Below are 11,851 nucleotides of genomic sequence, written 5' to 3'. Positions count from 1 at the left end.
GTGTGTGTGTGTGCGTATATATATATATATATATATATGCTGTATATATATGCTGTATATATTTATATATACATTTTTTTATTTTATATTATATATTTTATCTACAAAAACATTTCATTATATATATATATATATATATATATATATATGCACACACACACACACAAACACTAAAAGATATATATAATGTATTATATGATATATTATGATTATTATATTAATATAAAATATATATTATGACAGTGCTATTTTTCTCTTTCTTTAGTAAATGAGAATATGCTGAAACAGGCTGAGCCTTTCAAAGAAAGAGAGGAGCTCGACAGAATCCTTGAAGAGAACAAATTGCTGAATGAAGAAGAAAAGATTCGGTAGGTTCCTGTCTGTCAAAGTTGTTCAACTTAATCATACCTACATACAAAAAATAATATTTTGTTTCCTACATTTCCAGTTTAAGGGAGGCCACTCAAGAATATAAGGCTGATTTATTGACTCAGATGCTGCACCGCCAGCGCATTCATGAAACAGAACAAGCTGAGAAAGAACACGAGTTCCAGAGGGGTCTATGGTACCAGGAGCAGTACAATAAGAAGATCCAGGACATCCTCTCAAGGCCAATATCTGGCACCACAGCAGTTCATCCCTTCAGGAGACGAGAGCGCCCCTGCTCCAACTTTGGTGCACAGTTGGCATAAATCCAACACATTCTATTCTCAACATTATTCATAGCATGAGTATAAAATATCCTAAAAATGATATAAAAAAAAAAAAAAACTTTCAGTGAACTTCCATGCTTAAATACCTTACATGCTCATTTCTGAATAACTAGATATTGTATATTTTACACATTCGTGTGATCTGTGATCAGATTCATTATCCCTGTGCTAAAGTTTGTATTCAGACTTAAATACAAGTCTGACTGGATTAACTTGTTTTTGAGGTAGATATTTGCATGTTTAAAAGTTAATTATTTAAAGAAAGCTAATCATTTCAATGAATAGACTGTGAATAGTGTCCTCTTTTTGCAAGTCAGTCAGACATCCTTATACAATGCTTCTAACACCAAGCATCTAATTAAAAACAATGGGAAACTGTCCAGGATTGCTATGAAACATAGTATCAAAAGAGGTCAAAAGGTTAAGGTTAAAAAATGACACAGTTAACATGCAGATTATTTCCATAATGATTTAGCAACAAGGTTTTAGACCAATAAGCTGCTGGGTTAAATGATTAGTGGGTGAATGAGTGGGTGGAAAACTTTTGACTCTGCAAATACCACGACAGCTCGTATATGGTGAAGAAGTTAGTCAACACCCAATACCTTACCTAGGAGTGGTATGGGTGTGGAGCAATTGGTCTGATGTCATTTTTGTCATTTTTCTTTCTCACCTGGCTGTTCAGACAAGTTTAACTTTTACCCAAGCCAGTTTGAGACTACAAAATTCGGCAAAGTAACGCTATACAATCTTTTTAAGCATGACATGAGGAATATACAACAGCTCTGATGATCATTGTGTCTGTGGATATTTGTACAATTTCTAAAAGAAGATGCGTGAACATGAACTTTATGTCAAGGTAGGTCAGGCATTGCTACTCTTTCATTTTAGATTTCCACATCACATTAATTACAGTATGTGGTCCACTGAGAGTTACAGGTTACAGCTTTATGAATAAATACATTAAGCTAAACACGTTCATGCATCTGTTAATGTGTTTTTTTCTGTCTTTATTCAGGATGTGAACAGTACTTAGGCTTTTCTCCTTCTGAATTTATGTTTCATCCTATGGTTTACTCGTGGCTTGTGTCCACTCTGCATTTTGCAGATAAGAGTAGAGAGGCTGCTGTGTTGCTCAGCTTTGTGTCTTTGATTAATGATGCAGACACTGAGCATACACAGTCCACATTATCTGATTATTCAAGGCAGCTTCTGCTCTCAAATATTTCTGAGAAACACAAGAAAGTACATGTATATATAGAGTCTTGTGTTCAAATTCACATTGTATGAAATGGGCCCAATTAGTTATGTAATCTTGGTGCAATGATGTGTTTCTTTGAATATATATTTTGTCTGGATCTATTAAGCCATTATCTGATTATTCAAGGCAGCTTCTGCTCTCAAATATTTCTGAGAAACACAAGAAAGTACATGTATATATAGAGTCTTGTGTTCAAATTCACATTGTATGAAATGGGCCCAATTAGTTATGTAATATTGGTGCAATGATGTGTTTCTTTGCATTTAATAGCTTATACTGTGTAATATGTAGACTATTTTAACACTATGTATTTCCAGGTCTAGATGGAGACAAAAAAGTAATTTAAAGTTATAATAATTTAATGGGGTAAACATTCATGTAATCTAAAATGCTAAAATATATATTTTGTCTGGATCTATTAAGCCATTCAAAAATTATAAATAAAAAGGTAAATAAGACTGCAGTTAATTAAAAAATTGACTTGAATACTCATTTTCTAGAAGAAACATTTATTCAATTTTTGATTTAAAAGTAAATGTAGAATTTTTACTTTTGACATTATTGTTTGGTCTAAAGGCAAATATGTATGGAATAACTGTCCAGAGAAAAGAAACAGTCTCTAAAAAAATTACATTATTGGAAAAAGTTGATATTGTTATTTCTTAAAAACAAAATAACCAGCTATTTTACATTTAAATTTGCATTTAGTCAATTAGCAGATGCTTTTATCCAAAGTGACTTACAAATGAAAACCAACACTAACAATTTATCATAAGACCCAAACGCGGCTATTAGTATTCACAGTATATAATGGCAAGTTTTCAGTAAGCTAGTGGTACACAAGCTAGAGCAGAAGTGCAATACAGAAGAATAAAGAAAAACTTGGAAAAAAAATATTGGATTTATTAAAGGAAGTGCCTTTGTTTATGATTTTGGTTTATTTTAAAATATTGTCATATGACAAGTAAACTAGAGAGGATCCTTTTAGGCCCTCATCTTTTTTTTTCATTAAGTTTTTAGATTTTTAAAAGTGTTCTCATTTTTTTTACTTTTGGACATCATTATTTGTCATTCACACATACGTGTATATTTACATCTCGTTTACAGCTATGAGACAAATGCTTGTAGCTTTGCATCTCTCCTCATTTGGTGTTCAGAACTAATTTAAATGTAAACGACACTTTTACAAAGGCAAACACTTTAAAAATGCACTAGTAATATTTTCTTATTGCTGTCTAAGTAGAAAAATCTTCACTTCTTTAGAAGTCTTTAAATCTTCACTTAGAATTAACCACAACATTCTCATTTCCGTCACAATGTGATTTTTAGTGCAGTGCTGTAATTGGCCAGAGGGTGTCGCTGTAGACACTGAATTGTGCCAGTGATCCATGAGCCTCTGCCACTGCGGTCATGTCAGACAGCATGATAGTAGAGTCCATGGAGAAGGGAAGCAACTTCACTCCTTTTTGACAATTACATACTTTTTCCTCATATGTAGCAGTACCTTTTAGTCATTATTATGACTCAGTGATTAGTCGTGGTCATCGCTTATTTGAACTTGATTTTTAATATATGGAGGAGGAGATGAAAGGGGCTTGTCCAACTCGACTTCAATTATGGGGACAGACACCTGCCGTGATCAGGCGCGGCTAACGCGCTAACATTAGCAGTCAGAGGGAGTTCAAAAGTACAAACCAGCTCGACAGGACGACATGGAGTGGTGACAAGACACAGGAAACCTGGATTATAAAACTTGTTGGGAATATCATCGTATTCAAACGGAGATATATTAACCTTACGTGTGCTGATGTAACTAGTTTAGGTGGGAGCTGCTCTATTTGGGATCATGTCTGTGACTGAACTGTACTCTAGGGTGAGTTGTTGGAATTAGTTTTATTTCACCATGAAATAGCTAAATAAATAGTTAATAATATGAGACAGGTGAACGGTAATATAAGAATTTATTTACTGTGTGAGGTAAACGACGCGAAACGCCTTCACCAATCTTAAATCCTCGTTTAATGTAGCATGACTAGCTTGAAATATTTTAATTTATCTCAAAGCATCATAAAAGCTCACAAAAGGTAATATTCAACTATTTGACGCCCTGCATTTCTGCTTAACTGCCTTTAACTTCCTATAAACACAGGGAAGTGTCGCGGACAGGTGTGTGTTTCTGTTGGTTTCGGTCTGTAACGTTAGGTAGTTTCGGTGTTCGCTGTGTTTCGAAAACCAATTGAGCTCCCTATCTAGACAGCATCTTTGAGCGCGTTCAAATGCGTCTTTGTTGTCAAATAATGCTGTCTATATAGTGGTTTCCGCTGTAAACAAAGCAGCGCTGCACTTATGAACTTTAATATGCGTTATACAGAGGCAAGAGGAAAAGAAAAAATACCATCGAAAGACAGTAAGTTCCCCTCAGACATACATTCATATAAACTCCTACCCCTAACTGAATCGCGATTTGTTTGGCATCTCAACCGATTTGAATCGTCACATATTTTAATCGATTTTCAACCGGCTCGCGGTTAATCGTTACATCCCTAGTCCTAAATCTTTTCGTTTTTTTGTGCTGGTTGGGATCGTTAATATTACCATTGTACATTTATTCTCAGGGTTTCCATAGTTAGGAAGTTTTATTATGAATAATGAAAAATGTAATTAGTAAATCTACTTATTTAACTGTAAAATATTTTATCATATAGTAATTGGTACAAAACGACTGGAAAAAGTAATATAAACTTAGCAGTTATGCCTTGTAATTCCACAAATATGAACTGATATTTGTTTATTTGTATTCTATTTTGACCTCTCATGGACATATATTTTACATTGGGAAAGCTAGATTTAAATATGGTTTTACAGACTAGGAAATACCTTGGTATAGCCTCATATTTATGGTCACATACTAATGCTGCAGGTGACTCAGTCTTTCCAAGTTGTTTGGGCTTGTATGCAAAATGAATATTTTTTTCTCCAGTCTACAGCCGTGGATAGACTGTTCAGTTCAGTCTGGTTCTCACAGAGTCACCATAAGGGTGGATTCATATTACACCAGTTCAGTCCCTTATTTTGGCCTTTGTGTTCTGGTATTGTTCAGATATTTTGCCCTAAAAGTGTTCCACAGCTTTCAGGTCGTATATTATTAGCTTGTGTGCTGTTATCTCAATGATCATAAAATGGCCAAACCAGTGATGTCATCATAACCACCCTGCCCATGTGTGTCATCGATTACACTGAGAACAAATACTATTGAATGGACAGCCAGGCATTTTTCCCGTGTAGGCCACTGGTTCAAGGGGGATAGATAGTCAGGCATTATCCTTGTTTAACTGGATTGGACTCTGTGGCAACCCCCTCTTTCTCATCTCCTAATTAATCTTAATAATCTGCTTTTTTTTTTTTGATAATCTGTATGGAAGACCAAGGAACAAATTTACCATGTGTTTTTTTCTCAGACGAACTTGCTTTTACTAAATAAGATGTTTATCTAATATTATCATTCATCTAAGAACACATAGGCCTAGGTATGGGCCGGTATGAGATTTTGACGGTATGATAACCTTAAGCAAAAATATCACGGTTTCACGGTATTGTCGTTACAGCTCTAAAATGTGATATTTTTTAATGACTGGGTAAAAAAAAAATTTTTTTACATTTTTTTCTGCTGAACAGAATATATTTTGTTTTTGAGCAACATACAGAATATTAGGAACAGTAGAATTTGCTTATTTTTTCTTTGATTTGTTTCCTAAAAAGAAGAAAAATAAAGACAACGGAAAATATTAGCGGTTTTGAAACCGTGACATTTTCAAATCGCGGTATACCTTGAAACCGGTAATCGGCCCGTGCCTACATAGGCCTGGTTTCACAGACAGGGCTTAGACTAAACCAGGATTAAGCCATAGTTCAATTAGGACACTTGAGTAATTTTTATAACCGTGCCTTAAAAAAACATTACTGGTGTGCATCTCGAGACAAAACAACGGCACTGACATATTTTAAGATCAATCAGTGTGAGTTTCTTTCAGTTGAAACGGCTCAAATTTACATTTTAGTCTGGGACTAGGCTTAAGCCTTGTCTGTGAAACCAGGGGATAATGTTTAGGGGGGTCTCATTTAAAGAACTCATGAAAAGAAGTAGATGTGCACCTAAACGTAACTTAAAGCACATTTTGAATGACAAATCATTTTATAAATTGTTTTAAATTGCATCGTATTGTTTAATGCTGAGTGTGTAATTTACTATGTAGTCTGTTGTTGGAGCTTTGTGTCTTTCGCTGGTTATTGCTCTCAGAAAGAGGATTAGTTTGGGGCACACAATGCACCCCTGCCTAAGTTTCGACCCCCCTCCTTAGTGGGAGGTTTTGTTGAATTGACCCCAACACAACCTAGATTTGTTGGGGTGGACAAAAAGAGTCATTAGCCCCAAGTAGACTCACTTGTGAGCCGTCTTTTCTTCTGTTGTGCTGTTTCAACAAAAACGCCCCTTTTCTATTTTTGTTCTCTGTGCTTTTTGTTGTATTCTATGGTCTTCTGTTCCTGTTACTGCATCTCCTTGATTAAACCGTATGTTACGTCACTGTTGAGGTCTCTCAGTGCCTCTGGGCAGGTAAACAAGTCGTGTGCAGGTCCAGGGGGAGTGGAGCATGGGCTGGATGTGCGATCACACTCCATTCACTCATGGCTCGGTTAAAGCCACTGCTAAAGTAACTGATGCAGAAACAAGAGTCTCTATGAGGGCTGGAGAGAGAAATCTGAGAGAAGCACTAAAGGGCTTTTATTGTAATGTTCATGCACCTTTTTGTGTTAAAAAAAAAAAAGTACCTTCATGTACCTTATCTCTAAATGCATTTACCTTCATGCGTTTGGCAGGTGCTTTTGTCCAAGGTGACTTACATTGCATTCAAGGTGCACACATTATCAGATCTTGCTTTCCCTGAGATTCGAGCTCATGGCCTGGTGTTGCTAGTGGTGTGCTCTACTGTTTGAGCTGCAGCGATGAGCGATGCAATGCAGTATAGCCTCCCAATTAGTTTTTATTATGTCCGTATACAGAATTGGGAAAAGGGGTGCAATGAAACATTTATTTAGTGCACCTGCTCTCCTCCTGTTACTTTTCATTGTCTCCCAGGGCAGCTCACCTGTTAACCCCTGCTACAAAGCCTCACTCCTGATCCATCACAATCAGACACTAGTGTCAGATTTCACAGTGATTCAGACAATCGGCCAGTTATTCCTGGACAGTGGACAAAGAGGTTGAAAAGAAAAAAGTATAACGCGTTCTCCAGGAAACACCTGACCTTTCCCTGTAGGGCTTTTGTGAGTGTGCTGCCAGACAGTGATCAGGGTGTGGCTAGAGAGACACAGAGCTTTGTACTAACCCTTTACCCTGTAGCCTAAAGGGAAAGTCTGGAGAATCCAGGGAAACCTGAGACTTCCTGACATCCATCATTCCCAAGCAGAAATATACTAGGGATGTAAGAAAAGTTTGTTTATTTCTAGTAAGTACTGTTATTCATAAATGTGAATAAATGTTTTTAGCTTTTCATTCAAGCAGTCTTTGAAGTCAACATGAATTCACAGATGTCAATATTTAATGCTGTTCTTTTTGCAAAAAAAATAATAAAATGTATCGGTGCATTATATTCCAAAGAAAAAAATTTGTCTTCAGAATTTTTCTTCAAAATGTAATTTCTAATTTTGAATTACATTAGCATTCAAACATTCAACTGTAAGAATTGAGGTTGAAAATTCTCTTATGGTACCCAAGACTGCAGTTACAGTATTTTATCAAAAATACAGTAAAAGCTGTAATATCGTGAAATATTACAATTGAATTTTTCCTACTTTAATATCTTTTCAAGTGTAATTTATTTATTGAATTTTCAGCAGACATTACTCCAGTCTTCAGTGTCACATAATCCTATAGAAATCATTATAAAATGCTGATTTGATGCTCAAGAAACATTTCTTATTGTTATGAGAGTGTTGAAAATAGTTATGCTGCTCTATTTATTTGTTTATTTATTTATTTTTGTGGAAACCGTGATGCATTTGTTTTTCAGGATTCTTTGATGAATAGAAAGTTCAAAAGAACAGCATTTATTTGAAATGAAAATCTTTTGTAACATTACACGTTTTTGTACTGTCTCTTTTTTTTGGAAAATGTCCTTGTATCTTTGCTGAAAAAAAATTTATACAGACCCTAAATGTTTGAATGGTAATGTAAGTAATATAATACTGTAAATATCCTGTTTTACTCTGAAATACACCACATTATGAAGTAGGTTGCGAATGATGTTTCATGTTGACTTTAAAGGTGAAATATGCTGTTTTTATGAATTTTGCGCAATAAGTTGTTTCCAGACGGGTTTTCCAAGCACTACTGATCTTTCTGCCCTCCCCTATCTGCCATTGTTTAGTCAAACAGGTAGCTCTGGTTAACAAAAGTGCATTGAATATTTGAGGACAAATACATTCCTTAACCACAATTTTTAGACCCAGTTTTACAGTGCATACAGTGTGCTACGATTATTCTGATCTCTCTTTTTAACCAAAATCAAATCATTACAGCTGCTGCAAACACTCGCAGCTCAGTTAAACAGCTGACGTGGATCCAGGCCTTTTCGTTACGCAGCTACAAGAAACCATGCAAAACCAGTCACACAGGTCTCTCCTCAGTTCCTCATCAGCTCCCTCCCACCACAACAGCTTTTCCACTCTTTATCTGTGGCCTTTATTACGGTGTCCTTCAAGCCCAACAGATCAGCACACTGAGAGCTCGGACTCTGAGATAATGAAACAAAAGTATCACACTTTTTCACAAACTGCTTGTATTATTTGTGTCAATATAGCACTCACATATATCAAAATGATGCAGTTTGGCCACTTCTGCTGAGGTGAGTGCTGTGTGACAGTCATTCCTGTATCTTGGTAGCAAGGCTCCTCACTTGTAAATGACCCTGGCAAACTTGTAGCTGATTGTATTGACTCTGATGAGAAGTTCCATCTCATTACGGTGGCAGGAAATGCATTGGAACAATTAGCAAAGCAGTCAGGCTCACACGATGACAGGATGAGGTGTGGAATGGCATGCATGCTAAACACACCAAAGAGAGTTTCTAGTCTGATTAATGGTTTCCCTTCTTGGCTTTTATTAGAGATTCCGTCACTGCTTCTTCATGCAGTATCAGCTTTTATGGTTCAAAGATCATACCGGTTTCAGCTGATTGATTTTTCCGTTTAAGCTTCGTCATGCATGCTACTTCCTTTTGTGTTCTGAATATTTGTGAGAAATCCAGAATGAGGGTTAATAATAGGGAGATTAAAAGCAAGACTTTTAGACATACAAAAATGCCACTGCATGAAAGATGATGCAATGTCATTTATCTTGTCTGCTTATGTTTTTGCGGTTGTTGTTAAGGCTTTGAGATGTGGCATCCAAGGCTGTCTTCCATCAGACATGCCATTCATGTTTTTCTGTCATCATTTAGAACAGGGTTTCCCAAAAGGGGCTTTGCAAATTGATGAAACGCTAATGATTAATTATGTAGGATGTAAAATAAAGAAATGGGGCTGCACAATAATTGACATAGCTTAGTGTGATTAACAAATCAAAGGATGCAAATTTATTAAATAACTCTATAGTCAGTTTCAAACTGAAGCACATTTCATTACTATAATTATAATTTAAAACCATAATACATATCTTAATATATATTAGATCAATATTATATCTTAATTTTTCATAATTATAGTTTAAACAACAACAATAATAATAATATATCTTTTTTTTTTTTTGTCCAGACAATGAAAAGTCAATGAGGTCCAATTTTGATTCTTCAAAATTCCTTCTTTTGTGTTCCACAAGAAAGAAAGACATACAGAAAGCCGTACATTTTTATGATGACACTCGAGTAAATTATTTTGGGGCGAGCTATGCTTAAATAATGGATTTCCAGTGTGAGAAACCCATAAGGAGTTTTTCCGAGCCCTTTTTCTGATACTGTACTTCACCGTACATTCTTTAGAATTCCCATCACTTCAGTGCACTCATTTTCCATGTTAGTTTTTCCAGACTCACAGGAAATAGTTGATGAGCAAGTTTCTCAGTCAATTCAGCATTTCTCTGAGGAACCAGTATTGATTAATCCATGTGATGTGAAAATCCCTGTGAATGACTGAGTCCTTTTATAGAAGCGTATTAGTATAATAATTCTACTTTATATTAAAGGGATAGTTCACCCAAAAATGAAATTTCTGTCATTAATTATTCACCCTCATGTCCTTCCAAACCCGTAAGACCTTCATGGTTCTTCAGAACACAAATTAAGGTGTTTTTGATGAAATCCGAGAGCTTTCTGATTCTGCATAGACGGCAACGCAACTACCACGTTCAAGGCCCAGAAAGGTAGTAAGGACATCATTAAAATAGTTCATGTGACATCAGTTTTTCAACCTTAATGTTATGAAGCTATGAGAATCCTAACACAAATGTATGGATGAAGTGCTCTTGACTGAAGACACCATTAACAATGTGTGTAGTGTGTAAGAGACACTCCCAGTTGATTCTGATCATGTGTTAGCATGTTGCTAAGCTAATATTATTTTATTTGGATTTTATTTGCATACGCAAGGTTTCTTAGATGACGGAATGTAATGAAACAGCATTCATGTCATTAGAAGATCCAGTCTTTTTATGGTGTCAGTTGTTATGATGTCATAATATGTGCTCGGGCAGCTATAAAGAATGATGTAGCCATTACAAGCTGTCAAAACTTTAATCATATCCCTAATCTTACATAATCTGCCAATCATGCATTCTTTCCCTTCAACTGAATTCTTCCACACCAAGTTAAAGAAACATTACAGGCAGTATTGACTGGACACTATGGGTGTGTTTTGATGGGGATTTTCTCTTTGTGTGCCTGGGCTTTTAAAAATAGGACATGCACAGCACGGGAGCACAAAGTGATATTAATTAGTGTTAATTAATTAATTATATGAAGGGGGCCAGTGTTTCTCCCCAACCTAAAACAGAGGTAGGACCAAATAGACTCTCTTGTTTCATTGGGCTTCACCCCTCCTGAGCCTATAATGTGGTTCTTTATGTTGTCTTTGTATTGGTAATGAGGCATTTGTTCATTCACTATGTTCATAAATATAGAATTAGGCCTCCGTTTATGTCATGTGACATGATTTTACCACATACAGTGTGCTTTTTCCAGCATTTATGACCATGGTTTAGATTAGAAAATGTGTTTTTCTGTATATAAGCTGTATTTACATTGTGCCAAATATTGTCCATCAAACATTATACACGCATTGTATTTTAAAGGCACAATATGTAACATCTTCATCATAAAATATCCAAAAACTACTTGCACAGTGTGATATATTTCATGCAGTTGTGTACTTGCGTTATCCCAAAAGTTCCCAAGGATTTGTAAATCCAAAGAAATTCAATTAAATCACTAAATTAAAATGATAAAGAAAAAAACACAAACTAAAAGTTAACTAATATTAATGCTTACCAGACTAAATGTGTTTTCCGTGCACACAGATGCAATTAATCACTAATCAAAATTATTAGCGTTTTATGCATAAGTTGTTGCAACACTAGTTTTGATATGCGTTATTGATATGTATTTGATATGCATCCTAAACCAGAAATTTGATTTCTTTAAAGCATCACATCTATTTAAACAAATATGTTTATGTCATGTATCATTACTGTAAATTTGAATGATGTTAATTAACCCAATTACCGCAATGCTGATCTGGAAACACTGCTGTAATGCTATGCCCTTAGGTATAATGGTCTAATGAGCTGATACAGGTGATATTTTGTTTACAAGTTTTCACTGTACAGTAA

The 11,851-nt window shown here is 35.4% G+C and overlaps 2 protein-coding genes across 2 annotated transcripts in view; both read left to right on the top strand.

Annotated features, from left to right (window-relative positions):
* Positions 1-707, top strand: part of LOC107706466 (cilia- and flagella-associated protein 53-like) — a 4,377-nt gene extending 3,670 nt beyond the window's left edge. The window contains exons 7-8 of the mRNA XM_016510179.1: positions 266-368; positions 449-707. Coding sequence (XP_016365665.1) covers positions 266-368; positions 449-692 — 347 coding nt within the window. The 3' untranslated portion in view covers positions 693-707. The remainder of the gene's footprint in view (positions 1-265; positions 369-448) is intronic.
* Positions 708-3,407: 2,700 nt separating this feature from the next.
* LOC107706434 (unconventional myosin-Vb-like) overlaps positions 3,408-11,851 on the top strand; it is a 54,413-nt gene continuing 45,969 nt past the window's right edge. The window contains exon 1 of the mRNA XM_016510145.1: positions 3,408-3,847. Coding sequence (XP_016365631.1) covers positions 3,821-3,847 — 27 coding nt within the window. The 5' untranslated portion in view covers positions 3,408-3,820. The remainder of the gene's footprint in view (positions 3,848-11,851) is intronic.

The sequence above is a fragment of the Sinocyclocheilus rhinocerous genome, unplaced genomic scaffold (genome assembly GCF_001515625.1).
Source record: "Sinocyclocheilus rhinocerous isolate Xijiao unplaced genomic scaffold, SAMN03320098_v1.1 scaffold1405, whole genome shotgun sequence".
Taxonomy (NCBI): Eukaryota; Metazoa; Chordata; class Actinopteri; order Cypriniformes; family Cyprinidae; genus Sinocyclocheilus; species Sinocyclocheilus rhinocerous.
This window is presented reverse-complemented; position numbering and strand designations above follow the sequence as displayed.